Source organism: Chamaea fasciata, unplaced genomic scaffold (genome assembly GCF_029207755.1).
Source record: "Chamaea fasciata isolate MVZ Bird 193981 ecotype frontalis unplaced genomic scaffold, bChaFas1.0.hap1 SCAF_21, whole genome shotgun sequence".
Taxonomy (NCBI): Eukaryota; Metazoa; Chordata; class Aves; order Passeriformes; family Sylviidae; genus Chamaea; species Chamaea fasciata.
In genome coordinates, this window is record NW_027094106.1 from 716,561 (window position 1) to 744,369 (window position 27,809).

Genomic DNA, 27,809 nt, shown 5'->3' on the forward strand with positions numbered 1-27,809 from the left:
CCCTTCACCCCGCCGATCCCCACCTGACCCCCAACCCCCTTTCGGGCCGATGCCACCTGGGGTGTGAAACCCCGCGGTGCCACCCGGGACGCGAGACCACTCAGGTGCCAGTCGCGATGCGACACACATCCATCATCCTAAACCCCCTTGGCCCCCATGCCGGTGGGCGCAGTCCCCCCGTCCTCCCCCACCGCCTGCCTTGGCAGCTTCCCCCCCCTCTTCCCCTCTTCCAGCTTTTTTGGCAGAGGCGCGCCGGCTTGGAGAGAGCGGCGAGGAATTTAAAAAAAAAAAAAAAAAAAAAGGGGGAAAGGAAAAAAAAAGCCTCTCCGAGCAGCCAGCCCAACCGGCGGGAGAGGCTCGTGTGTGTTTGGCCTTTCCTCATGACGTAGTGTCCTGTGCCTCTCCCCCCTCTCCGTCTCCTTTTCCCCTCCCTCCTCACCCCCCTCCCCTTCCCCTCGCATCCTTGGGAGCAACAATTAAGCAGCTCTGGGATAAAACACACAGCCCGCGGGAGCACGGGGGCATTGCTTCAAGACATGGCAAGGCAGGCAGCTGCACCCCTCCTCCCCGGAGTCCTCCTCCTCCTCTCCATCCTCCCGGCTACTCAGCAAGGAGGTAAGGAACGAAAGGCTCCTTCCCGTACCCCGGCCTGCGCTCCGGTCCTGCGGAGACCCTCCGCGGGCACCGGGGCTGCGACACCCCCACCCTCCGGGCAACCCCTCGCCTGTGCCGACTGCCCAGCCCCGAGCAGGGACAGTCACCCACCTTGTCCTGCCTTGGGGACATCCCCGAGGGTGGGTGGGCAGGCCCCCACCTCCGCCGAGGGCTCTTTGCTCCCCATACCGCATGGCTTGTGCCATGCCCAGGTGGGATGGGATGTCACCGAGGGTGGTGACACGGGGCAGTCGGTAACGGCACCGCTGCACCAAGCACTTGTCAGGGGGAGGCTGCGAGGGGTGTCTTGGTGAGAGGCTTGGGGACATCAGACGTTTGAGGACATGAGAGGCTCGGGGACGTCAGAGGTTTGGGGCATGAGAGGCTAAGGAACATGAGAGGCTTGGAGGCACGAAAGACTCAGGAGCACGCAGACAGGACACCAGGGGTGGCCACCAAACTCCCATGGGACTTAGAAATGCGAGGGACCGGGGGAGGTGGCAGCTGTCACCCCGCGGTGCGATGGCAGCGGGAGCTGAGGCCGGTAGGTGGGTGGCAGCATCCCTCAGTCGCTGTGTGCGAGCTGCTGCTCAGTGTGTGGCCGTGACAGCCCCGGGGCTGCCGCAGCTGCAGAGCGGCGCGACCCACCCGAACGGCAGGCTGGGGGTGCCGGGGGCCCTCACACCGCCCTCATCGCCCTTGTGCCACCAGCGTCGGGTCCCTGTCCCAGCGCGGTCCCTGGGGTGTGTGACAACACAACCCAGGCACACGCAGGTGCGGCACACTCGGCCGGGGCGAGGAGGTGACAGCCAGCGCAGGGGTCTGTGTCCCAGCCGTGTGACACAGCCCGGCCAGCGCGGCCGGTGCCTGCCCGGTGACCAGCCCGTCTTGGCGTCAGACTCCAGCGGGGAGAGCAGCTGAGCACAGATTCAGAGCCCCCACCGCAGTGTCCAAACTGGGCAGAGGGCTTTGAGGAGGCGACAGCACGACCAGGGAGGGGACAGCCACCTCCGGAGAGCCGCGTGGTTGTGCCAAGGAGGCCGTGCGATGGGCACAGCCACCATCAGCCACGGGGTCGGTGCTGGGGCTGTCATGTGGGGCTTGTTGGACAGAGAGGATTGAGGACCAGAGGAGAAGGGGGCAGGATACCGTGGGCAGTGTCAGGGCTGGGTGGGCACCAGGGCAGCCACAGGCTGGCCACCTGTCACCAGGGGCAGAGCCCTGTCTTGCCTGTGCCCTGCAGCTCACGGGACCCCGATCTTGGGCTGGCTGACCCTGGCTGCGCAGGCAGTGGGACCCCAGAGCTGGGAGCTGCCTGGGAAGTCGAGCTGCTGTCGGTGCCTAATCCTGCTCAGGGTACTGGATGGGATGTGCTCAGTCCTGGGCACTGTCCATCTCTGGTGATGAGAGAGATGTGGCTTGCTGATCCAGGCTGGCTTTGTTCTGATCCTTAAAGCCGTGGCCAGCTGGGACAGTCCCTGGAGGACTTTGGACTCCTGACACCCTGCAGCAGTTTGGGACTGTTGGCCCCACTCCAGGCCCCGGCTCAGTCCCCAGGGGTGTTTGCTAGTTTGGGAAGCAGCTCAGGAGGTGACCTGACCCTGGAGATGGTCCCAGTGCAGGTGGGACACAGGAGAAGGCTCTCCCATGGAGGACTGGGCAGTGTCTCTGCAGCCTGGTGTCCCACCCCTGTTCCTGACACACCAGCCCTTGGGGACAGAGCTGGCACAGAGGTGGCATGGTGGAGGGGGATCCCAGGAGTGCTGGAAACATTCAGGGCCGTGTCCTCCAGCATCGGCTGCCAGTGCAGCTCCAAATCAGCCTTGCAGGAGAGGGAACCCTGAGACATTCCAGGGTTAAGGGGCTTACACCCAGACTGTCACCTCAGAGCAGTGCTTGTCACCTCAGAGCACACAGGAAATCCCCAGCAGTAGGTCAGGATCAGCCCCTGGGGATACGCCCCTGGAGAGCAGAGCTGTGCTGCACCATGGGGACCTGTACAGCCAGACAGGGGGAAGGTGCCGTGTTTCCCTAAAGGTGCCAAGTGCAGCCTGTCCCAGCATCTGGAGCAGGGCATCCATCCCGCAGTGCTTCCATCCATCCCTCAGTGCTTCCTGTGGGGAGCACAGGGGATCCTCTGGCAGCGACACCCCCAGGAGGGACAAGAGGGACCCTAGGGAGGTCCCAGCCCTCCAGGCTCTGGGCCCACGGGGAGCAGCTCAGGTGGATGCAAAGGGGCAGGCACTGGGGCTGTGGGGACCCGCTGAGGACACCCAGAGTCCCCAGGGCGGGGCTGGGGTGGCATCTCCCCTTCCCAGCTGGACCCTGGCCTGCTGGGGCTGCTCCCTCCCCTCACAACTGGCAGGGTGCAGCTCGTCTGCCAGCGCTCGGAGATGAAAGCTGGAGCTTCAGGGGGGCTGGAGAGGAGCCAGGCCCCGGCAGCAGCCCCCCCGCTCCCCCTGAGCTGCTACCAGCAAGCTCAGCCCGGGATGCAGCACAGCTTCAAAGTCGCTTGGAGACTGAATGTTTCCATAACTTTCTCCCAAGAAAAAGAAAACAGCGGAATGAGGGAAGAGGGGAAATGTTGGTGGTTTCACACTGAGGCTCCTCCGGGAGCCGGTGCCCATGGATGTAGAGAGGGGGTGAGGTATGAGGGTGTCCTGTGGTGGATCCTCCATCCTGGTCTTGGTCTCAAAACATATGGAATAGAGAAATCCTCCGCATTTCTGGCTTGTGAAGGGAGCTGCAAGCAGTGGTCCAGATAGAAGCGGTGCAGCTGATCCAAATGGGATCGGAAGCAGCTCTGGCAGCAGAACCACATGGATGTCCACACCTGTGGATGGAGCTGTGGGGGGGAAACATCCCGTTCCCAGAAACAAGGAGACTCCACACCAGATCCTGAGCACCTCCATGGCTCCCACCGTGACACAGCTGGGGCTGCACAAGTGGCTGCAAATTCTCTGGCCCCTCGATTGAGAAACCATCCCTGGGGTAGCATGCAGGCTCACAGCCAGCCCAGCCCAGGAGACAGGCTGGGAGCCCAGGAAAATCCCCTTCCCAGGGCAGGCTCAGAGCAGAGGCAGCACAGAGCTCCTTCAGCGCTGGGAAGCTGCTGACTCAGTCTCCCCGTCCCTGATGTGCCAAGGGAATGGGTGGGGAGGACAAATGGGAGCACACAGACCCCAAACTGGGCTGGGGGCTGCTGGCCCTGAGGCTGGGCAAGGACAGAGATGGCCAAAGAGCGATGGCCAGAGCCTAGTGTGGTCATGGTGTCACCAGTGCGTGGGCTGTCACCAACACCTGTGCTCAGTGGTGCTGCCAGAGGGAGGGACTGGAGATGCTGGGGGGATCTGGAGAGACCCCCCGGCAGTGTCTGCACCAGGGAACAGCCACGAGCTGGGTTCTAGGGGAGCAGCATGCGAAGGAGCACCCAGGACAGTGCGGATCTGGCCATGCCTGGCAGCAGAGCTGGTCAGGAAGAGCTCCTGAGGGAAAGGTTTGTCCCCCCCAGAGCCACTTGGCACTACCACCCAGCCACCCATCCCACTGCCTCTGGGCCATCCCATCTCCTGCCAGGCCTTGCTGACCTGCCCCCCCACCCCTCCCCCCCAGTCTGGGCAAGGACACGGCAGATAGACCAGAACAGTCTCTGCAACCCTCCCAAATGTGTCTCTGGGATGGTGCCTGGGGGATGCCTGGGGAGGGGGGAGTGACAGTGTCACCACAGTGGAACCCTCCTGGCAGGACCCTCAGTGCCTCAGGGCAGTGGTGATGATGATAAAAGGCTGAGTTTGGCAGCTGTGGCTGTGGGCAGGTCACACCTGGACATTTCTGTGGTCCCCACGCTGGAGGGATGCTGTGAGAAATCCTTGTCCCAGCTTTCTTGGGTGTCTCCATCAGGCAGCACTGGCACAGGGTGACAGAGGGGTAGGAGCTACCAGGGGTAGGAGCGGGTCCCCCATTGTCACCCCGCTACCAGGGATCTTGCCTGGTTTTGAGGGGTTGAGGCTGGGGAGTATGATGGGGGCTGAGCATCCCCTCGCGGGTGGGGACAAGTCCCTGGCTGTGCCACAGCTGTCCCTGGCCATGCCCGGCACTGGCTCCCAGCGGCAGCGGGGCTGGGAGGGAGAGCTGGCGGTGTGCGGATGCTTGGAGTTTGTTTGGAAGCAAGGCGGGAGTTGGCGTTGTGTTTATCCAGGCTGGGGGGTGGTGTGAGCGGGGAATGTGCCGGGAAAAGGAGCCGTTCTGTCACCCTCTGGCCGGGAAACGGAGCTGCCCCAGAACCCCCTGGCTGGGGGCCGGGCCGGACCATGCCAGAGGGCTGAGCGCATGTCCCCTCCTGTCCAAGGGACGCTGGTGGAACCTCGGGACGGGATATAAGGGCACAGGCCTGGGCCCCACTCCCTGGAGCTGTGTGATGGGTCCTGGCACGGCTCCTCCCCCGGCGTGCTGCATCCCCAGGGATGTCCTGTCCTGCCACTGAGTGTCCCAACATGTCCTGTGCATGCACTGCCCAGCACCCCTGTCACACACGGGGGTGTTCTGATACCCTAGTGCATCCCTGTGGGGGTCTGAACCTCTCTGCCAGGTGCCCAGGATGGAGGGGACAGTTGAGCAGGGCCCAGGGGACACCCTCATCCCTGCCACTGGTGGGGCACAGTGCAGGGGACACCCCCCAGAGTTTGCCCCGCATCTGCAATGGAGATGTGCAACAGCACGATGTGCTCTGCTGTGGTGTGCCAACCCTGCCACCTGCCAGCCCTGCCTCCTGCCTGTTCCCCCTGGGCACTGGCACTGCCCTGCCTGTCCCCCCTGGGCATTGCCCAGCCCGTGGTGGTGCTGCCAGGGCTGTGCACCCACCCCCTGGGCCGCTGGGGAGGTCACTTTAGGTCCTCAGGTCCCAGTGTCGCCTCCACAGGGTCTCCAGTGTCTGTGTACCCTTGAAGTCCATGCGCTGTGGCAGCGCAGGCAGCAGGGCGGGCTGCAGCTTCCCATGGGGACTGTGGCCACGGCAGCCCCCCACACCCTCCTGGCAGCCCCTCTGCCTGGATCTGTCCTGCAAACCCCACCACAAGCCCTATCCCCCTGCCAGAAGAGGAACTTCGCTCTGCGCCGCAGCCCTCTCATGTCCCCAACCCACCTGCAAGGCCCCAGCCTACCCATGGCTCTGCAGGAGCTGGGGGGCCAGCCGGGGGTGGCAGCCTGGTGACCTGCAGCAGACATGCCCCTGCCAGTGTCCAAACCAACCAAAACACCTTGTTGTGGCCTCTGAGCATGAGCTGAGATGCCCTGGAAAGCACTGGCACCTGGGTGGTGACCTCAGTGTCACACGGACGGGGAGAGGGACACAAGGAGGGTTCCGTGGGTCTCAGCAGTGTCCTCCCAGTCTGTCACCCCAGTCCCACTGGCCTGAGCTGGCTCTTCCCATTGGCACCTCAGCAGACAGGACACATCCAAGGATCCTTGGGGCAGCCCCAGAGGATGTTCAGGTGTGGCTGGGACTGTGGGCATGGACTGGGACAGCCCCACGTCAGTGGCTGTGCCTGCACCCACCCCCTAGAGCCATGTGAAGATGGAGGTGATGGAGACAGCCCTGGCTGTGGGATGGGGCAGGAGCTGGGAAGCAGAGCTGGACAGCAGCCAGCCCCTTGTCCCTCCCCCCTTCCCATGCAAGGCCACGTCCGGCTGACACGTCCACTGAGGTGGCACGCCTGGATCCCAGCTGAGGCACCTCCAAGCCCTGTCACCACTGTCACACTGGGCAAACAGGGATGCAAGGAAAGGCAGGGACCTGCCCTCGTTCTCCACATCCCAACTCCCCTGCAGGGAGCAGCAGGGGAACCAGGGGGAGCCCCCCCACCCCCCTGCCTTGGACTTCTGGGAGGATTTTAACAAACGTCTCTTCTCTTGCAGGGGTTCCTGGTGCTATTCCGGGAGGGGGAGTCCCAGGAGGAGGCTTTTTCCCAGGTAAGGTGGTCCAGGCACCTTTTGGAGGGGGCATCACCCTGTCTGCAAGGATGGGCAGATGCCTGGGGGCACCTTGAATGCCTTTGAGACATCATGGAAGGCTGGGGACCTGCCAGCCAGGATCAGGTGACAGGGGGACACCCTGTCTGGCTGCCCAGCACGGACTCGCCATCAGCCCTGTGGTGTGGGGACATGACTGGTTGGCAGTGCCAGGCTTACCCTGTGGGGCCCAGAGCCCAGGGCTGGCACCTACACCCCGCCCAGCCCTGGCCACAGGAGGTGCTCAGAGATCCCAGCCTGTCCCCAGAGCTTCAGCCAAAATCCTGGGACATCCCAGGGGGATGGCCCATGCCCTGACACCCGTGTGACCCTCCCCACGGACCCCTGGGAGCCTGGGTGGGTGCTGGGTGATCCCAGAGGCAGTGCTCAGACTGTGCCCTTGCTCACAGGTGCTGGAATTGGAGGTTTGGGAGCAGGTGAGTGCTGGGACCCCCTGGCAGGCTGTGCTGGGCTCGGGAGAGGGGCAGATCTGCCCTCTTTGGGCAGGGGGTCTGCCACGAGGCTGGCCCTGTCCCACGTGTCCCCCAGCCCGGGGATGCTCGGAGGGAGGATGGCTCTGACCCCTCTCCGTCCGCTCGCTCTCCCCTAGGACTCGGGGCTGCAGGAAAACCTCCTAAACCAGGTAAGAAGCCTTTCCCCGGCTCTCACCACCTCCAGGCACGCCAGTGGCCGGGACATTTCCCAACCACTGCTGCCCTCGCGCTGCTCCCCCGTGGCCAAGGGGGACCCCGGCTGGCCAAGGCACGCCCTGCCCTGCCACACTAATCCTGCCACAGCCTCCAGGAGCCTCCCTTCAACACCCCGCTTCAGTGCTGCCCTCTGCCCCCAGCCTCCCCAAACCACCCTCTGGGGGTGCTTGCTGCCTCTAAAGCTGCACCAGAGCTGCGGGAGGAGATGCAAAGCTGGGAGTCAGCATCCCAGTGGGAAGCTGGCAGCGCCTCCCCCTGCCTGCCATCGGGGCCAAGCAGCTTTTGCAGAGGCTCCTGCAGCCCACACTGGGCTTTGCCTAGCCTAGGAATGCAGGGGAGAGGGGACATCACCAGGAGAGAGGGGAGAAGCTGGCAGGAGGATGCACAGCTGGAGAAGGCACAGCTGGAGGGCACAGAGCCCAGGCCAGCTGAGACTGAGTGTGCAACATCTGCGGCCAAGGGAAATCATGGAATCATAAAATGGCCTGAGTTGGAAGGGACCTTAAAGCTCATCCCGTTCCACCCCCTGCCATGGGCAGGGACACCTTCCACTCTCCCAGTCTGCTCCAAACCCCATCCAGCCTGGCCTTGGACACTGCCAGGGATCCAGGGGCAGCCACAGCTTCTCTGGGCACCCTGTGCCCGAGCCTCACCACCTCCAGAGAAGAGAATTTTCTCCTAACTTTGAGTCTAAATCTCTCCTCTTTTGGTTTAAACCATTCCCCCTTGTCCTGGCACTCTCTGCCCGGTGCCTGTTGATTCCCATGGAGAGATGCTGCTTCAGGCAGACCCTGGGGTCCTCTCCGTACCCACCCAGGGGTCCCTGCTGTGCCCAGAGCAGAGGCACCCTACACCCCCGGCCCCCCGAGCCGGCCCGGCAGCGCAGTGGGAGCTGCAGCCCGAGGCGGGGGCCGGCAGCCTCCGTTTGCTCAGATTTCAGCTCGTGGAAAGAAAAACAAGGCCCTTTATTTCGGCGTAATTAAAACCAAACGCAGGGCGGCCGCGAAGGCCCAGCCGGAGCGGTGTCCGCGCCCGGAGCCAGCGGCACTGGAATTTGCGCCTGGAGGGAGCGAGGGCTGATGAGCCCCAGATGTTGGAAGGCAGCGCTGGCCGGAGACCCAGGGACTCATTCCTCAGCCATAAACATTTTGGTTCCGTCCCCTTGTGGCCCGGCAGGGTGGGGGGTGGGTGAGGCAGAAGGGACGGGATGGAGGACCCAAGTGCTGGCAAGGACATTTGTCACCCGTCCCTGTGCCTGTCCCTGGGCTGTTCTCCCATCATCACAGTGCCACAAGGACTCCTCTGTCCCTCTGGGCCTGGCCACCCCCCACCTCACCCCGCTTCTCTTTCTAGGGGTCGGAGGACTTGGGGGACTCGGCCCCCTTGGCCTGCAGCCAGGTGAGCACTGACCACTGTCCACCCCCACTCCAGGCCATCCCTGGGGTGATGTCCCCGGAGACCCACCTTGGAGACAGCACATCCCTTGTCCCCATCTCCACAGCTCTCCAGGGTGTGCTGGGTTGGTTCCATCTGGTCTGGGTGTCTTTCCCAGACCTGAAGGACTGAAGCCACCCAACAGACAGCCCTGATGTCCCCCAAGCATGATGATATCAACCACAGTGGAGTGACCCTGCAGGAGAGGAGGCACCTGGGGTTCCCGCAGGGCCAGCAGCAGAGGGACAGTGCCTGCAGGTGGTCAGCCAGGGGCTCCAGGGGTGTCAGCACCCACTGCAGGGGTGTCAGGCATTGTGTGCGCCAGGATGTGGATGGGAGCACCAATCTGGGGGATACAGGACAGGGCAGTGCCTGCTAACACCGCCTCACCCAGCCTAACGCCAGCCCTGGCACTGCCACGCAGCCCGCACAGCTCACCACCCCCTGTGCCCACCGCGAGGGCAGGACTCTTGGCAGCTGTTTTTAGGGATGCTGATGCTGGTTGTTCTCGCCACAGGTGCTGCGGGTCTGTTCCCGGGAGCTGCCTTTCCCGGGGGGGTGTTCCCGGGAGCCGCCTCGGCCGCGGCGCTCAAGGCTGCTGCAAAAGCTGGTGAGTGCTGGGGGGGGGGGGGGGGGGGGGTCTGGGCAAGGCGACTCCCGGTGTCCCCTGGGAGTCTGGGCCAGGACAGATTACTCCTGGAGCCGGGGCTGCTGCAGGCAGGAGCTGATGCTCTCACTGGGCTCCCCAGTGACTCGAAGGGACCCGGGCATGGGAGGGCAAACCTGAGCCCCCAGGAGCAGAGACCACAGAACTGCCTGGTCCCCGTACCCAGTATGGGGATCCCACTCCTGGAACTGCCTCCGTGTGTCCCCTTCACCCCCAAGGGCCATCCTGAGCTTGTCCCCTCTCTGGCACGGTTCTGGCCAGCCGCAGGCCAGCGGTGGCACCTCCCCCTGGTACACCCCTCTTCCCAATGCCCCCAGGTGCTGGCATTGGAGGCGTGGGTGGAGTTGGTGGTCCTGGTGGCCTCGGGGTCTCCACAGGTAGGAAACACCCCTCGATTCCAGCAGGGCCAAGCCTGTGGCAGAGCTCTCCCCGGGGTGGGCAGGAGCCGGGCCGGGGCTCAGGGGTCTCTGCTGCCCGCAGGTGCCGTGGTACCGGGCGCGGTGCAGCCCGGCCTTGGCGCGGCAGGGAAGCCCCCTAAAATACCAGGTAGGTGACGGCCCCGGAGTCAGGGCCGGGGCGGGGAGCGACTCCATCCGGCCCCTCATCCTTGAATTTCTTTTGCCTGCAGGTGCTGGGATTCCTGGAGCTTTTCCGGGCGGCGTGCTCCCCGGCGCAGGTGAGCTGGGGGTCCCCCCCCGCTGTCAGCACCCCAAGCTCCCAAGTGGTCCCCGCCCAGTGCCAGCACCCCCCGCGGGGAGAGCACCCTGCCAGGCCGCCCGCCTGCCTCCCGCTGCTCCCCGCAGTTTCCAAACCCCTTGGCTGAGGTCATAGTGACATTTCCACCGTGCCAAAGGCATGGGGGGACCTGACACCTCCATCCTGTGCCAAGCATGGCGGGAGCAGGCAGCACCAGCACTAGGAGAGGAGCTGGCACAGCCACCGGAGCTGGCACAGCCACCAGGGCTGGCGGCGTGGGAAGGAGGGGGAGGAGGTGGCAGGAGAGAGGAATTCCTCAGTGCAAAATAATTTGGGGGAGGAAAACTTGTGAAAACAAGATGTTTCGACACTGTCCGAAGCGTGTTGCTGGTCAGGAATGTCTTTTCCATGTCTGAAAACGCTTGGGTTATAATGAAAGACATTTGTAAGAGGGGAAAAAGAACCTCAAACAAAAAGGAAACTCAAAACTCAAACCCCAAAAATCCAGCCCAAATGACTGCAAGGTCAAAACTGTCTGCTGCCCTTGGAGGGCTGGAGAGCCCTGTCTGGCCCCAGGCCACTGGGCATCACCAGGGCAGAGAGCACTTCCCAGGTCTGGCTGGCCCTTTGCTGTCACCAGTGGGACCCCTCTCGAGCGCCTTGTTCCCTGCAGGCTCCCAGTCAGTTCCACAGGCAGCTCCAGGCCTGGAGCAAACCCCTCCTGGCAGCTGGAGGTGCAGGCAGCTGGCGCAGGGCTGTCCCAGCAATCCCCCGGGGATGAGAGTGCCCTGGGTGACAAGAGATGGGTGACAGGGATTTGGAAACTGGGTGTGGAGATCTTGGGTACCAGTAACATCCCAAGGCTCCAACTCACCCCTCTGGTCTCTGCTCCAGGTGTTCGCTTCCCTGGTGTGGGGGTGCTGCCCGGAGTCCCCACTGGAGCTGGAGTCAAGCCTAAAGCCCCAGGTAGGTCCCCTCAATCCCCTTGGAACGCAGGGGTGGGTTCTGAGCTGGCTCCAGATTGGCACCCCAGCCCATCCTTTGGGATCACAGCCCTACAGGGCACTCGGCAGTGAAACCAATTTAGGTTAATTTGCACCTCCAGCAGCAGCCCAGGGCTCACACAGGTGTCTTTGTGTTTCATTTCAGGAGCTGGAGCCTTTGGAGGAATCCCTGGTGAGTGTCCTGTCTCTCTTGCCTGTCCTTCTCTTCCTTCCCAAGCCTGTTCCTCACAGCCATGGTCTCCCCACACCAGAAGATGCCTCAGGGCTTCTCAAGCCACCTACTCTCCTCTGCTGGGGTGCTCTGGGGCACTCCCCTCCCTCCAGGACTGGTGGCAGCTGTGGCGCGGGCTCCAGGTGAGAGTCTGCTGTTGGTTTGCAGGACTGGGAGGTTTTGGAGGTCAGCAGCCCGGTGTCCCTCTGGGGTATCCCATCAAAGCTCCTAAGCTCCCAGGTAAGCTCCACAGCCAGCAGAGTGGCTTCACTGCGGGTGAAGGATCCCCAGCAGTGTCAGGAGAAGGACCCGCCGTTCCCCGGGGCTGAGGCACGGTGCTCACAGGTCCCCCGGACCTGGCAGTGCCTGTGCTGGCCCTGGGACAGCAGGACAGAGCCAGGGGTTCTGCTGTGCCCTGCCTGTGACAGCCCCGTGGGCAGCTGCTGGGGTGCTGTCCCCAGCTCATGTGGACAATGCTGTGCCTTCTCTCCAGCTGTTGTAGGTAGGAAGGGTCACGTTCTGAGGACACGCTCGGGGCCAGGCCACCCCGGGATGCCCTTGCCAGCTCCTGCTGGCACAAGGCACAGCCCTTGCAGGGATAGTGTGATTTCTGTGGCTCCTGGGGTTTGGCTGGGCATTTACCTGGGCCGGGTGCCCTGGCTCAAGGAGCTGTAGCTGAGGCCACTTGGAGGCTCCGGGCAGGTCTCCCTCCCCTCTGCCCACCTGGATAGGGCTCAGCCCCAGCCCAGGTCAGCCTGGGGGAGCTCAGCACCCCTTTCCTAGCCTGGCCTGCTCTGGACACCTTCCCCTCCCAGCCGTGTGCCGGATGCCAGGTCTGCCTGTTCCCGGGCAGCCATGCCCACGGAGGGACAGTGGCAGGTTCTGTGCCTTCCAGGGGCCGTGCTGCCACCTGACTGCTCCCCAGTGCATCCTGAGGAAGAGGGCTGCCACACCTGGGCAGGGCCCCCATCCCTGGGGTGCTGGGGACTGCATTGGAGATCCACAGGCATTGCACCCAAACAAGTTTCTGGAGGCAGGAGGGCCTCGGTGAGAGGAGCCCACCCCAGGCAGCACATCCCAGCCCTGCTCCAGCCTCAGCAGCTCTGCTGGCTTCCCCCCAGTAGGGCCCGTGGCCACAAGCAGTGGCAGGGATCCCTGGCCTGCTCTGGTTTCCTGCAGTGGAGCAGAGTTACGATCCTTAAGGAGGCTCAGCCCCCTCTGCTAGCAGACCCCATCTGGGTCCCAGCCCCAGGATAGGGACCAGGACAGTGGGAGTGTCTCCAGACCTTCCTGGGATGCTGGGGGGTGCCAGTTTGTCACCTCCGAGGGCTCGGGGCTGGCACTGCAAATACAGACTGTACTGCTGGCTGTGGAGGCTCTTGCCTTGGTGCTGTAGGTGGATCCGGGCTGCCACACATGGGGTGTCCCCTGCAGTGTCCCCACTGCAGTAGGTCCAGGTTGAGAAGGAATGAGAGGACAGTGGGACAAATAACATTTTCAGTGGAAAGTCATCTCTTTAGATGACTTGCTCCTGTGCTGTTCCCGCTCAGGAGGTGACCCTGGGGTCACCCCCCTTGCTGTAATCTGAAGTTGTGGCTGAGGTCAGGGTCCCATTGATGCTGTAGGGATGGGGATCACTCCCCCGTGTCCAGCTGTGCTTGGGTGACATCAATCTGTGCACAGCCCTTCCAGTGTGTGCATCAGCCTGAGCCCCCTGGCAGTACAGGTGGCATTCCCATGGGCACAGCCCCAGGGCAGGGGCTGCCTTCCCATCCAGCTGGGGGTGGTGGGGAGCTGGACTTGGACCCAGCAAAACCCTTGGAGGCCCAAGGCTTGGACTTCTGGTCACCTCCATGTGTGTCACCCCTTTCCCATCTTTAGGGTGAGCAAGGTGCTGCTGATAAGGTGCCCCTGGATGGGCAAGGGTGGCCCTCAAGGTGGGGGACACGTGGCATAGCTGACTGTGAGCCTCTGCCTGCCAGCACCACTGTGCTGGTGTGGGACACCATGGGATATCCTGGCAGGATGGAGGGAAATCTGGTCCCCATATGCTGGCTGCTGGGAGGGGATGGTGTTCAGTGCTTGAGAAGATGCTGTGCCATGAGTAATTGCATCCTGGCTGCAGGCAGCCACGTCCCTGCCCACGGCCCTCTTGCTGGAGGCACCCCCCACCCTGTGTGCAGCTCGAGGTGTCCCCCCCAGGAATGTGGCAGCCCATGGCCTCGGGCTGCTGCCAGCAGTGACGGGAGCTGTGAGCTGCTGGTTGCCAAGCCCACAGTCCTCACTGAGTCAGGGGCATCCCCACACCAGTCCAAATGCTGAGATCCAGCTCTTTTGCACGGAGACATTTCCCTAGCCCAAGTGTTCCAGCTCATAATCCCTCCCCATCCCTTCACACCGACCTCCTAACGAGGTCACGTTTCAGCCGAGGCCCCCAAGCCCTGATTCCAATTAAAACCTTTCCTTCGGAGCTGGCCGGGGTGCAGCCAGCTGGGTACAGCTCTTGCTGCGGGGCTCCCACGGGACCCCTCGCTGGAGAGGGGTCATGGGAGGCTCCTACAGAACCAGCTTCAGGCATCATGGCCCTCGGCCAGGGCTCAGAGGGGGCGGCTCTTTCAGTCACTGCTTCCAAGGTGAGGGAGAACAGCATCTCTTGGCCCAGTTCCACCATGGGGGTTTGTATCCCAGAGGATTCATTGTCACAATGGACGGAGCCCCCAGGCTGGTGGTCCACAGCCCTGGCAGAGCGGGGCCATGCTGTGGGGCAGAGGGGACAGGGCCAGCAGCATCCGGGTGCTAACCCCCGCTTCTCTCCTCTCCTCCCCCAGGTGGCTATGGACTGCCCTACACCAATGGTAAGCTGCCCCGTGGTGTGTGCCTGTGTCTTCACTCCCTGTGGCTCCACTGGCTGCCACCATGACCTCGTGGCTACCGACCCTCGGGGTGGTGTGAGAGATATCCCACTCCCAGGGCAACGTGGTTCCTTGGGGACCTTGTGGCTTGCCCACAGGGGCTGTGGACCGGCCTGGGAACTCAACTCTCCTGGAATCCCTGGGAGCTGTTAATCCATCCTCAGCCACTCCAGCTCCAGACAGGGATGTTTGAAGTGGGATCTCAAGTGGGGAGGAGCTGGCTTTGGCACCCCCCCCATCCTCTGGCGCCAGAGGGAAGAGATCCAAGGGAGCCACTCTGTCTGTCTCGTTGTCCTTCCCTGGCTGGTGCCTGACCTGGCTCTGCCGCTGTGTTGTGATTGCAGGCCTTAGGCCCGCCGGGATAGGAGCCGGCCTCCTGGCAGGGAAGGCAGGATACCCCACTGGGACAGGTACACTCTGACCCCACAGCCCCAAGGTGGGGACTGGCACGGGCATGGCAGGGGACCGCACACCCTGTCACCTTGCTGGCCCCTGGATGGGTGTGGGGCACTGCCCCGGCTTCTGGGGACCGCAGGGACAGCCCGGAGGGGAGCAGCACCTCCCCCAGGAGAGGGGGACAGATGCTGCAGGAGTGCCCGGTCCCCAGGGTCCCTGTGGGGTGGGGGAGCTGAGATGGGAATGATCAGGACCTCAGTGGCTCAGTGCCCGTGTCCCTCCGCAGGGGTTGGAGCACAGGCGGCAGCAGCAAAGGCAGCCGCGAAACTTGGTGAGTCGCCCTCTGTGGCACAAATACCACCCATCTCCCCAGCAGGGAGCTGCTCCCTCCCCTCCCTCCCAGCCCCGGGAATGCTGGTTGCGTCCCCGTGTCCCCGCATCCGCTGACCGTGCTGTCCCCTGCGGCAGGAGCCGGTGTCTTGCCCGGGGTTGGCGGCATCCCGGGGGTCGCACCCGGCGTTGGCGTTGGCGGTGTCCCAGGAGTTGGAGGTGAGGCGATGAGAGGGCTGTGCCCTGGGGCTCGGGGAGGCTTTCCTCCCCTTATCCCACATCCTGACTCTCTCCCGCTGTCCCGGCAGTTGGAGGACCGGCAGCAGCGGCAGCAGCAGCAAAGGCAGCGGCAAAGGCGGGAGCTTTTGGTGAGTTCCTGCTGCCCCTGACAGATCTCGGGACAGTGAAGAGCCATAAATCGATGCCAGGGGCTGTGTGGCACCACAGTTGCCCCGGCAGCCCCTATCCCATCCTCTGGGGTGCTCTCCTTGCCCTCTGTCCCAGCTCTAGCAGCTTTTCCAGCAGTGATGAAGGGCTGATGGGCACCTCGGGATGCAGCAGCCTGGCACGGGGTAGAGCATGCCCATCGCATGTGGTCTCTCCATGAGATGTGGGCTTGCTGTGCCAGGTGCCAGCAGGGTGGCCGGTGACATGGTGTCTGTGCTGAGCTGTCCTTCCCTAGTGAGGGATGCTCCTGGTGATGCAGATCTCCACTGCTCCCCTCTTTGGCTGTTCTGAAGGAGAAAATTGAGGAGCAAATCACACATTCAGGGAAAACGTGCCAGCCCCGGGGCAGCTGGGATGTAGAGCCACAGCCCTAGGGGACCTTGGGAGTTGCCGACAACCTGGGCAGCCAGGCCCTTGATGGGTGTAGGGAGCTGGGAATCAAATTCCCACGTACATCACAGGTTCCCTGAGGAGCTGGTTTAGGATTAGGGAGGAGCCCAGCACAAGGACACTCCTGTGACCGTGGGACAGACCGTGACACCACCGGTGGCCAAGTGGAGTGTTTGTGGGGGGTCTGATTACTCCGCTTCCCTCCAGGTGCAGGGGCAGTGCCTGGAGTCGGAGGTGTCCCTGGATTGGTACCTGGCGTTGGAGCTGTCCCCGGGGTGGTGCCCGGCATCGGAGGTATCCCTGGGGTGGCAGGTGACTGTCCCCGGAGCCCTGTCCCCACAGCCCAGCTCTATGAGGCCGTGGTGGCTGAGGGTCCCTGTCTCCCTTGTTCCCAGGGGTGCCGTCGGCAGCAGCAGCAGCAAAGGCAGCTAAGTACGGTACGTGCTGTGTGGGGCCCAGCCCCCGGGACCCCTGCCCGTCCTGCCCACCCTGACACACGGGGGGTGCCCGGGCACGGGGTGTCCCCTGGGATCACTGCTGAGGGGGAATGGGGAATGCTCAGCCCAGATCTTGGCTGCTCTTCCTGGGCCTGGTTCCATTTCCAGGGCAGGATCTTCTCCCCCTCCAGGGTATCTCCAGGCTGTCTTGAGAAAGTGAACAATGAGCCCCAATTCACGGCTTTAGATTTAACTGAATTCTTGCATTTTGTAGCAAATATATTTCCAGCAGCTGAACTGCTGCAGGATCTGATGCCCAAGGGCTCAGTGTTGCTGCCATTAGGGCAGAGATTCTTGGCAGAGGGGCCCCTGCCCAGCATCAACATCCTCCAAAAACTTGCTGGGGATGAGAAGGACATCCAACTGGGTCTAGCAATCTCTGCCCTGCCCTGCTGGGGTCTCTCCTGGATGAGGCTGTGGATGCTCCGCTCTGCAGGGCATGATGACAAGACAGAGCCGTGGCAGGTGCCAACTTTGAGCTGCTGCTGCTGTAGCCAGCTCTGACTTGTCCCCTCTTGTTCCCGGCAGGTGCTGGCGTTCCCGGTGTCGGTGGCGTTCCCGGTGTCGGTGTGGGCGGCATCCCCGGCCTCGTGCCCGGAGTCGGAGCTGTCCCCGGGGTGGTGCCTGGAGTCGGAGGTATCCCTGGGGTGGCAGGTGACCGTCCCAGGAGCCCTGTCCCCACAGCCCAGCTCTATGAGGCCGTGGTGGCTGAGGGTCCCTGTCTCCCTTGTTCCCAGGGGTGCCGTCGGCAGCAGCAGCAGCAAAGGCAGCTAAGTACGGTACGTGCTGTGTGGGGCCCAGCCCCCGGGACCCCTGCCCCTCCTGCCCACCCTGACACACGGGGGGTGCCCGGGCACGGGGTGTCCCCTGGGATCACTGCTGAGGGGGAATGGGGAATGCTCAGCCCAGATCTTGGCTGCTCTTCCTGGGCCTGGTTCCATTTCCAGGGCAGGATCTTCTCCCCCTGCAGGGTATCTCCAGGCTGTCTTGTGGAAGTGAATAATGAGCCCCGAATCATGGCTTTGGGCTCATCTGAATTCCTGGATTTTGTGCTAAATCTGTTTTCCAGCAGCTGACCTGACACAAGATCTGGTGCCCAATGGTCATGACATTAGGGCAGGAATTCCTGGCAGAGGGGCCCTTACTCTGGGTCATTGCCATCCAAACTGTGTTGGAATTGGTGGGATGGTGGGATCCATCAACTATAACCACCCCCAAAGAGCTGAGCATAGATGAGGGACATGGTCAGACAGCAGAGTAGTATGGAGCTTAAGCCTGGAGAAGAGGCAGAACTGCCCCTGGGGTTTCATGCAGAACTGGCTTCCACATGCTGCTCCAAAAGGCAGAGCCAGCAGTTGGTACCTGGCCAGGTCCCAGGACTCCTCTTCCATCTTCACTGCAGAGCCCTGGGAGACCGCAGGAGGAGCCACGGTCAATGGCAACTCTCCTTTGAGGGTTAAACCACTGATGCCGCCCCTGTCTTCATTTCTCTTCCACACTTTGTAGAAAAAATATCCCTCCACATGCCCAGGGAAGGATGGGATTGAGGAATTCAGGAAGGAAGTCAGCAATGGTTGCTTTGTGCTGTGGTGCCCCTGCTGAGCAGTGTCCCGTGAGGACAAAGCCCTCTGACACTCAGGCACTGCAGAAGGGACCTGACGCTTGCCCGTGTGGCAATAACACGTACCAGCTTGTCCAGGCTGTCAGTGCCCTGGGCAGCTCCCCAGTCTGACCAGTGCCAGGCTCCCAGCCCTCCCAGACCCCTGCTGGGGAGACTCAGTGTCACACTTTGGGGCACAAGAGAATGAGGCAGGCAGCAAGAAGGTCAGCAGGAAAGTTCTATATTTAATTTTCTGACTCCATCTTATATACAATTCTTTCAGGAGGCACAAGATTGGCTACATAGGTTGCCACCTCTTTGACCTCGTTGGTGAAGACCACCATCAGTCACCTTTCTCCTCCCAGAGGAGAAATATGTAAACAAAAAGATAAATTCTAAAAATAGACATTGTTTTCTTGAAGCTGCGTGAGAACAAAATGCAAACTCTGAAAAGCAGGCAAAGTTGGGGCGACAACCCAGCCCCTTCTCCTCTGTGGCCTGTCTGGCTGCAAGGTTTGATGTCCCTGTGACAAGGAACACCTTGGGCCCCTGTGAGGATGAGGGTCATTGTGGTCCCTGTGCCGGTGACATCCCGGCAATCGCTGGCAGAGTCACGGGGCTGATCCCTGCCCTGCCCTGCTGGGGTCTCTCCTGGATGAGGCTGCGGATGTTCTGCTCTGCAGGGCATGATGACAAGACAGAGCCGTGGCAGGTGCCACCTTTGAGGTGCTGCTGCTGTAGCCAGCTCTGACTTGTCCCCTCTTGTTCCCGGCAGGTGCTGGCGTTCCCGGTGTCGGTGGCGTTCCCGGTGTCGGTGTGGGCGGCATCCCCGGCCTCGTGCCCGGAGTCGGAGCTGTCCCCGGGGTGGTGCCCGGCGTCGGAGGTATCCCTGGGGTGGCAGGTGACTGTCCCAGGAGCCCTGTCCCCACAGCCCAGCTCTATGAGGCCGTGGTGGCTGAGGGTCCCTGTCTCCCTTGTTCCCAGGGGTGCCGTCGGCAGCAGCAGCAGCAAAGGCAGCTAAGTATGGTACGTGCTGTGTGGGGCCCAGCCCCCGGGACCCCTGCCCGTCCTGCCCCCCCTGACACACGGGGGGTGCCCGGGCACGGGGTGTCCCCTGGGATCACTGCTGAGGGGGAATGGGGAACGCTCTGCCCAGATCTTGGCTGCTCTTCCTGGGCCTGGTTCCATTTCCAGGGCAGGATCTTCTCCCCCTCCAGGGTATCTCCAGGCTGTCTTGAGAAAGTGAACAATGAGCCCCAATTCACGGCTTTAGATTTAACTGAATTCTTGCATTTTGTAGCAAATATATTTCCAGCAGCTGAACTGCTGCAGGATCTGATGCCCAAGGGCTCAGTGTTGCTGCCATTAGGGCAGAGATTCTTGGCAGAGGGGCCCCTGCCCAGGGTCACAGTAATCTTTAATGGGTTGGGATTGGTGGGATGGTGGGATCCATCAGGTATAACCCCCTCCAAGGAGCTCCAGTGGGGCCAAGAGTCATTGCTAAAGCAGTAGGGTACTCTGGAGCTTAGGCCCAGGGCGGAGGTAGAATTGGCCCTGCGGTTTCACATAGCATTGGGGGTCCATGTTTTTCTCCAAAAGACAGAGCCAGCACTTACCTTGACAGGTCCCAGGACCTTCTCCTTCATTGGTACTGTGCAGTTCTGGAAATCTCCATGAGGAGCCTTGGGAATCTACACAAGGAGCTATGGCCAATGGCAACTCTCCTTTGAGGGTTAAACCACTGATCCTGATCTCTTCCAAACTGTATAGAAAAATATCCCTCCACATGCCCAGGGAAGGATGGGATTGAGGAATTCAGGAAGGAAGTCAGCAATGGTTGCTTTGTGCTGTGGTGCCCCTGCTGAGCAGTGTCCCGTGAGGACAAAGCCCTCTGACACTCAGGCACTGCAGAAGGGACCTGACGCTTGCCCGTGTGGCAATAACACGTACCAGCTTGTCCAGGCTGTCAGTGCCCTGGGCAGCTCCCCAGTCTGACCAGTGCCAGGCTCCCAGCCCTCCCAGACACCTGCTGGGGAGACTCAGCCCCTTCTCCTCTGTGGCCTGTCTGGCTGCAAGGTTTGATATCCCTGTGACAAGGAACACCTTGGGCCCCTGTGAGGATGAGGGTCATTGTGGTCCCTGTGCCAGTGACTTCCCGGCAATCGCTGGCAGAGTCACGGGGCTGATCCCTGCCCTGCCCTGCTGGGGTCTCTCCTGGATGAGGCTGTGGATGTTCTGCTCTGCAGGGCATGATGACAAGACAGAGCCATGGCAGGTGCCACCTTTGAGGTGCTGCTGCTGTAGCCAGCTCTGACTTGTCCCCTCTTGTTCCTGGCAGGTGCTGGCGTTCCCGGTGTCGGTGGCGTTCCCGGTGTCGGTGTGGGCGGCATCCCCGGCCTCGTGCCCGGAGTCGGAGCTGTCCCCGGGGTGGTGCCCGGCGTCGGAGGTATCCCTGGGGTGGCAGGTGACTGTCCCAGGAGCCCTGTCCCCACAGCCCAGCTCTATGAGGCCGTGGTGGCTGAGGGTCCCTGTCTCCCTTGTTCCCAGGGGTGCCGTCGGCAGCAGCAGCAGCAAAGGCAGCTAAGTACGGTACGTGCTGTGTGGGGCCCAGCCCCCGGGACCCCTGCCCGTCCTGCCCCCCCTGACACACGGGGGGTGCCCGGGCACGGGGTGTCCCCTGGGATCACTGCTGAGGGGGAATGGGGAATGCTCCGCCCAGCTCTTGGCTGCTCTTCCTGGGCCTGGTTCCATTTCCAGGGCAGGATCTTCTCCCCCTGCAGGGTATCTCCAGGCTGTCTTGTGGAAGTGAACAATGAGCCCCGAATCATGGCTTTGGGCTCATCTGAATTCCTGGATTTTGTGCTAAATCTGTTTTCCAGCAGCTGACCTGACACAAGATCTAGTGTCCCAGGTGTCAGTGTTGCTGCCATTAGAGCAGAGATTCCTGACAGAGGAATCCCTCTCTATGGTCATCATCCAAAATGTGGCGGAATGTTGGGATCTTTCAAGTGGGTCTTACTGGGTCTAGCAAGACCCAGGTGTCCAGCAGGCATAGCCACCCCAACCTGGAGCTTGTGCACATGGTGGATGCAGAACTGCCCCTGGGGTTTCATGCAGAACTGGCTTCCACATGCTGCTCCAAAAGGCAGAGCCAGCAGTTGGTACCTGGCCAGGTCCCAGGACTTCTCCTCCATCTTCACTGCAGAGCCCTGGGAGACCCCAGGAGGAGCCACGGTCAATGGCAACTCTCCTTTGAGGGTTAAACCACTGATGCCGCCCCTGTCTTCATTTCTCTTCCACACTTTGTAGAAAAAATATCCCTCCACATGCCCAGGGAAGGATGGGATTGAGGAATTCAGGAAGGAAGTCAGCAATGGTTGCTTTGTGCTGTGGTGCCCCTGCTGAGCAGTGTCCCGTGAGGACAAAGCCCTCTGACACTCAGGCACTGCAGAAGGGACCTGACGCTTGCCCGTGTGGCAATAACACGTACCAGCTTGTCCAGGCTGTCAGTGCCCTGGGCAGCTCCCCAGTCTGACCAGTGCCAGGCTCCCAGCCCTCCCGGACACCTGCTGGGGAGACTCAGCCCCTTCTCCTCTGTGGCCTGTCTGGCTGCAAGGTTTGATATCCCTGTGACAAGGAGCACCTTGGGCCCCTGTGAGGATGAGGGTCATTGTGGTCCCTGTGCCGGTGACTTCCCGGCAATCGCTGGCAGAGTCACGGGGCTGATCCCTGCCCTGCCCTGCTGGGGTCTCTCCTGGATGAGGCTGTGGATGTTCTGCTCTGCAGGGCATGATGACAAGACAGAGCCGTGGCAGGTGCCACCTTTGAGGTGCTGCTGCTGTAGCCAGCTCTGACTTGTCCCCTCTTGTTCCCGGCAGGTGCTGGCGTTCCCGGTGTCGGTGGCGTTCCCGGTGTTGGTGTGGGCGGCATCCCCGGCCTCGTGCCCGGAGTCGGAGCTGTCCCCGGGGTGGTGCCCGGCGTCGGAGGTATCCCTGGGGTGGCAGGTGACTGTCCCAGGAGCCCTGTCCCCACAGCCCGGCTCTATGAGGCCGTGGTGGCTGAGGGTCCCTGTCTCCCTTGTTCCCAGGGGTGCCGTCGGCAGCAGCAGCAGCAAAGGCAGCTAAGTACGGTACGTGCTGTGTGGGGCCCTGGCGTGCTTCCACTGCCCTGAAAAACCTGGTGGGATCCTGAAATGCATTTCACTGGGTCTAGCAAGACATGGAAGTGCTCCCTCTCCTAACTCACTTGGGTCTCTCTTGGAAGTCGCTGTGGATACTGCACTTTCTGGGCCACAATTCGGAGACAGAGGCCCTGAAGAAGAGGCCCAACCTTTCAGCTTTTGCTGCAGTGAGATCTGACTTCTCCCATCTCACTTCCTGCAGGTGCTGGCGTTCCTGGCATCGCTGGCGTTCCTGGTGTTCCTGGAGTTCCCGGTGTCCCTGGTGTCCCAGGCGTTCCTGGCGTACCTGGGGTTCCTGGTGCTGTGCCCGGTGTTGGAGGTGAGCAGATGGGCTGTCACCAGCTGCTGGGGGGTTGGTGGACTCGGCAGTGTCCTGACTGTGTCTTTTGTGTCCCCACAGTGGGTGGCCCAGCAGCAGCGGCCGCAGCCAAGGCTGCAGCGAAAGCAGCGGCGATCGGTGAGTCACCACTGTCACCACCGTCACCACCAGCTCTCCCAGGGAGGGAGGAGGTGTGTTCGCTCACAGGAGAAGTGGGGACACCCCGGTGCTGTGGAGGTCAGAGAGATTCCTGCTGTGGAGTCTGCCTCCTTGGACACATCCCCGAACCTCTCTGCAGGAGCAGGACGTGTACCCGGAGTTGGCGTGCCCGGCGTTCCTGGAGTGGGCGTTCCTGGAGTGGGCGTTCCTGGAGTGCCTGGAGTGGGTGTGCCTGGTGTTGGCGTGCCCGGTCTGGTGCCTGGGGTCGGCATTCCAGGTGAGATGGTGCCCAAGGGATGCTCAGATGTCCCCAGCCCTGCTGGCCGAACGCGTTCCTGATCCTCTCACTCCCTGTCCCCCAGGAGGTCCGGCAGCCGCTGCCAAAGCAGCCGCCAAAGCAGCCAAGTACGGTAAGCCGGGATCTCTCTGGGGTTATCCCGCATGTCCTGTCTCCCACTGATCCCCACCCCAGGCTGCTCTGCTGTCAGGGCTGAGGCCCGGTAGTGCCTGGGGTTGCTGGGGGCTGGGGTGGGGGATGAGCTCTCCAAAGGGCTGAATGTGGGATGAGGTTCTGGCTGTATCAGGGCTGCTCTCCAGAGAGCTGAGCCCCATGGAGTGTCCAAGTTCACCATTCAAACACCTTCTCATACATCGGTCCATCTACACCCCATTCTGCGCACCCAGCCACACCACCACTGCCTCAGTGTCCATCTGTCCCTTTCTCTGTCCATCCATCTGTGCCTCCTCCATTCATCCATTCCCTCCACATCCATCCACATATCCATCCATCCACATATCCATCACACCATCCCCTCAGCCCTCAGTGCATCTCATCACCCCTCCATTCATCCATCCCACCATCCATTCCATCACTCCCCTTTCACACACATCATGTCACAGTAGAGACAGATAAGACACTTGTTTCTTTGTACAGCAATAGCCCATCTTTATTCTTCACAGCTCATATTTATATGGTTTTTTAAGGCATCGTGTTTAATTCTAATTGGTTAGTAACTTATTGTAACTCAGTTAATTTTTTTGTAATGGCTAGTGTACGTGTCCAAAAACTTCCCTCTCTAAATATGTTTACATTCTTGTCTCCTGGGAAGAAGATGTTTCACATGGATAGAATCTTTCTCCTCACAGGTGCAGATTGCTTCCCATAAGAATAGATTGATATGCAACCTGATTCTCATTGTTACAATTCCTTTCTCACGGGAACTTATCAGGCTAGCTGTTAGCTGTACCCAGCCAAAGCAGCAAGGCCTGAACCATGATTTTACAAGGCCTTTTTTTTTTTACCCATGTGCCACAACATCCATCTCACCACCCCTCCATCCATCTTGTCATCCCACCACCCATGTGTCCATCTCAGAATCCATTCATGCATCTTACCATCCATCCAACCATTCATCCATCCTACCATCATTTCAACCACTCCTCATCCAGACACACATCCACCTCTCAATCCATCCACCTACACCCCCCCAGCCTGCCACGCCTTCTCATCCAACTCCTTCTACCATGTTTCCTCCTGAGCTGAAGCCCCAGTCCTTCTCTTTCTCCTTGCAGGAGCAGGTGGCCTGGCTCCTGGCGTGGGCGGCCTGGCTCCCGGTGTGGGTGGCCTGGCTCCTGGAGTCGGTGGCCTGGCTCCTGGAGTCGGTGGCCTGGTTCCCGGTGTTGGAGGTGTCCCAGGTGAGAAGGAGGAAGGCAAGGGTGGGGACAGCCTGGCTGGTGTGGGGGCTGTGCTGGGGGCAGGACAGGCTTGAGGAGAACCTCAGCAGTGTCCCCTGTGGGGATGCAGACAAGGCCTGAGGGATGGGCTCTGCCCAGGTTTGCTGTGAGGCCTCCCCAGGGTCACTGACCCCTCCTTACTGTCTCCGCCCAGGTGTTGGAGGTCCAGCAGCAGCAGCCAAAGCAGCAGCCAAGGCAGCCAAATTTGGTGAGTCAGCCTGGAGAGCCCCTCAGTCTCCCCACCAGCCCTGGTGCGGCACTGACCGGTGCAGGGGATGCTGGGGATGGGCACCCGGGCCTGGCACATCATCCCACTCGAGCACGGGGATCCCACCTGCTGCCTCACCCTTCTCTCCGCAGGTGCTGGGGTTGGAGGGGTGCCAGGTGCGGTGCCCGGCGTGGGCGGAGTGCCTGGAGTGACACCCGGTATTGGTGGCGTGCCCGGCTTGGTGCCAGGGGTGGGAGTACCTGGAACTGGCATCCTTCCTGGGGCAGGTACATGCTTTGTCCTGCCCTGCTTGAGGACAGTGGTGGCTGGGAACGCTAAAAGCCACCCAGCCACATGAAGGGGTGGCAGGGAGGGATGCGGGCGGGATGGAGGGTGGTGGCACATGAGCGTGGTGTGGGGTGACTGTCCTAACCATGGTGTCCTCACTCACGTTGCAGGCATCCCCCAAGTAGGGGTGCAGCCTGGTGCTAAACCTCCCAAATTTGGTACGTACCCCTGCTGCCCCCTGCCCCAGGGCCACCTTGGACTGTCCCCAGGCACCCTCCTCCTTTGGCCATTGGGGTGCTGACCTCTCTTCCTGTCCCCTGTGTGCCCACTGTGCCCTGATGGGCCAGGCACGGGAAATGGTGTGCTGTCACCTATGGGTGCAAAGTGCCACCTGTACCCCTGCCCTGGACTCACTTGCTGGGGATAGTTTTCTCCTTCATGTGTCACGCAGAGGCTGAAGTCCCTCTGGGTGCTGAGATGGGTGCTGGGGACTCCTAGCGTGGGTGCCAGGGCCACCCCAGCAGGTTGGGCAGTGGCTGGGGGTGCTCCAAGCTGGGGGTGCCAGGCTGTGTTAATGGTGTCTTTCTGGCAGGTGTTCCTGGGGTTGGAGTCCCAGGGATTGGTGGCCTCCCAGGTAAGTGCTGGCAGGAGCTGAGCCCAGGCAGTGGGGATGTGCAGGCGGAGGGATGCTTCCCTAGAGGGGTGGAGCTGGAGTGATGCTCCCTCTGGCCAGCATGGAGGGAGTGGGGCTGCACGAGGAGGGATGGGTACACTTGGCACTGGGTGAGGAGTGGGTCAGACACTGTCTGGCCCTGCTGGTGCTCACCCAGGCTACTCCTTGTAGGTGGCCTTGGAGTCGGTGGGCTTGGAGTTGGTGGCCTTGGTGAGTGATGCTGGTCCTGGGGTGGGGCTCCCCAGGGCTGGGCTGCAGGGAGCAGCAGCAGCAGTGGAGTGCTGGCAGAGCGATGAAAAGGAAAGGGAATCTGTGGGTCGCTTCTGTCCCCTCCTGGTCTCACAGTACAGTCCCACCCTACACTGTCACCGTGCCTTGTGCCCTAACCTGTCTGCCACCTGCCCTGTTCCCAGGGGGTGATCCAAAGGGATTGCCATTGTTGAGCAGGGACTGAGGGCCATAGCACCAGCCTTGCCCATGCCATGGGAACAGGGGATGGTACTGTACCATGTCCTCAACGTGTGGAGATGCAGGTCCCTCCTGGGACCCTCTGGGCCCTCCTGAAGGGTCTGGCTGTGGCCCTGGAGCAGTTAGTCCGGGCACGCTGCATTGGTGCCCCCCTCTGACATGGGACTCTTGTATCCAGGAGCTGCTGGGAAACCTCCCAAGCCAGGTAAGGGACAGCCAGAGGGGCTGGAGGAGTGACTCCTGTCCCCATCCACATTCCCATGGCTGTGCTCACGCTCCCCACCCTCACTGGGCCTCACCCACCTGCAAGTTTTGGTGCTGGGGGGCTGCAGCCAGGTGAGTGCCGCAGTTTGGGGCTGGCATGGGAGTGTGTCCCCTACCCTGCCACACTCGTCCCTGCTTGCTATCCCCGTGCTGCTGCCATTCCCTGCTGGGCACGCGGCTGCCTGGGAGAGCACTGGGAAGCCAGAGGGGTGCCAAGGTGGGGCGGCGGCTTTTGTGTCAGCTCCTGTCCCTGGCGTAAGCAAGAGATCCCAGCCAGGCTGTCCCCAGTCTGCGTTAGGGTGGCACTGCTGTCACTGGCTGTTGCTTTTTTCCCAGGGGTTGGAGTTCCCGGCTTCGGCGTATCACCGATATTTCCAGGTACCACCTGCAGCTCGGCCCCTCAGCACACACCCAGAGCCTGTGTCAGTGCCTGGCCGGCTCACGGGCACACGGCCGCGGGCCGGGGAGGGACCCCAGGGGCTGGGCTCAGCCGGGGGGCTGGCCTGGGGGGTGTGGGGCAGAGAAACAGGGGTGCCCCCTGCGTGCTGAGGGCTTCGCTCTCCTTTCAGGTGGGGTCGGCGGCCTGGGATTCGGTGGTGAGTGTCCATGGTCCCCGCGGGGAGTTTTGCGGGGGGGGATGCGTATCCCTGCGGGCGTCCCGCTCACCCCGCTCTCCCTTCCCCCTGCAGGGAAGCCCCCGAAGCCCTACGGAGGAGCCCTGGGTGCCCTGGGCTTTAGAGGTGAGCACGGTCCCCCCGCCCCCAGGAGCCGGTCCGGCCCCCCGCCGTTGTCCCGTCCCCTGCGGAGTGCGGGGGCGCGGGGAGGGCTCATCCCGCGTCCCCCGTGGCAGGCGGCGCGGGCTGCGCAGCAGGGAAGTACTGCGGGAGGAAGCGGAAGTAACGCTCCATCACCGATCACCTCATGAACTTTGGTGCTACTGCATGGTCCAGAATGTAAATCCGAAGCAAAGCTGAGACACCCCCTCCTCAAGCCCCGGACCCCCCCGTCCATTCCGGGGCCATGCCCGGCCCCGCGTTCCCCGGAGGGACCCCGCGTTCCCCGGCAGCGTCCGTCCTCCCCCCGCCCCTCGGTCCCGGCAGGGAGCGCGGAATAAAGTGCGGGGAGCAGCCGTCCCCCTCGGTGCTATCGCTCTCTGCGGGATTTAGGGGGGCCTGGGCTATGGCGCCCCTCCCCAGCCCCAGAGCTGGCCCCCGGGGGGGCACAGGATGAGGGGCACCCCACATCGGAGGGAGGGAGGGAAGGGAATGCCGGCGGCGGGGGCTGTGCGAGGAGGGATGGCCCCGTCAGCCTGGCCCCCACCTCGGTCCCCGCGCTCCCCCCGGTTTGAGGGGGCCGCGGGCTGGAGGGGCTCGGTCCCTTCACGTTGCTCACTTTGCTATAACTGGGTGGGACGCCCTATAGAGAGGGACTTGCTTCTGACAGACTAATAAAGGACAAGTTTTTAAAGGATTCTGGCCCCATCCTGTGTACCGTGTCCCCGACTCCTCCCCGTGGCAGTGGCAATGGCACAGGGGTTCACCCCATCCCGTGGCACTGCACAA

At 62.1% G+C, this 27,809-nt stretch overlaps 1 protein-coding gene across 1 annotated transcript; it reads left to right on the forward strand.

Annotated features, from left to right (window-relative positions):
* Positions 1–338: 338 nt before the first annotated feature.
* Positions 339–27,717, forward strand: ELN (elastin). Its single transcript, XM_066202029.1, has 42 exons — positions 339–615; positions 6,568–6,621; positions 7,071–7,097; positions 7,271–7,303; positions 8,724–8,768; positions 9,322–9,414; positions 9,789–9,848; positions 9,952–10,017; positions 10,100–10,147; positions 11,062–11,133; positions 11,317–11,343; positions 11,551–11,622; positions 14,211–14,237; positions 14,639–14,704; positions 14,977–15,021; positions 15,159–15,239; positions 15,329–15,388; positions 16,065–16,169; positions 16,253–16,294; positions 16,883–17,008; positions 17,092–17,133; positions 18,730–18,837; positions 18,939–18,980; positions 20,293–20,418; positions 20,502–20,543; positions 21,833–21,958; positions 22,042–22,083; positions 22,337–22,453; positions 22,535–22,591; positions 22,752–22,889; positions 22,975–23,022; positions 24,185–24,307; positions 24,501–24,554; positions 24,707–24,841; positions 25,013–25,060; positions 25,435–25,476; positions 25,687–25,725; positions 26,162–26,188; positions 26,584–26,625; positions 26,817–26,843; positions 26,937–26,987; positions 27,098–27,717. The coding sequence occupies exons 1-42, from the start codon at positions 537–539 to the stop codon at positions 27,145–27,147; spliced, it is 2,754 nt and encodes a 917-aa protein (XP_066058126.1). The 5' UTR covers positions 339–536; the 3' UTR covers positions 27,148–27,717.
* Positions 27,718–27,809: the final 92 nt, after the last annotated feature.

Coding starts and splice junctions, on each gene's coding strand:
- ELN (XM_066202029.1), top strand. CDS start 537: ATGGCAAGGCAGGCAGCTGCACCCCTCCTCCCCGGAGTCCTCCTCCTC. Junction 22,454..22,534: donor TGCTGTGCCCGGTGTTGGAG/GTGAGCAGATGG, acceptor GTGTCCCCACAG/TGGGTGGCCCAGCAGCAGCG. Junction 24,842..25,012: donor TGGCATCCTTCCTGGGGCAG/GTACATGCTTTG, acceptor CTCACGTTGCAG/GCATCCCCCAAGTAGGGGTG.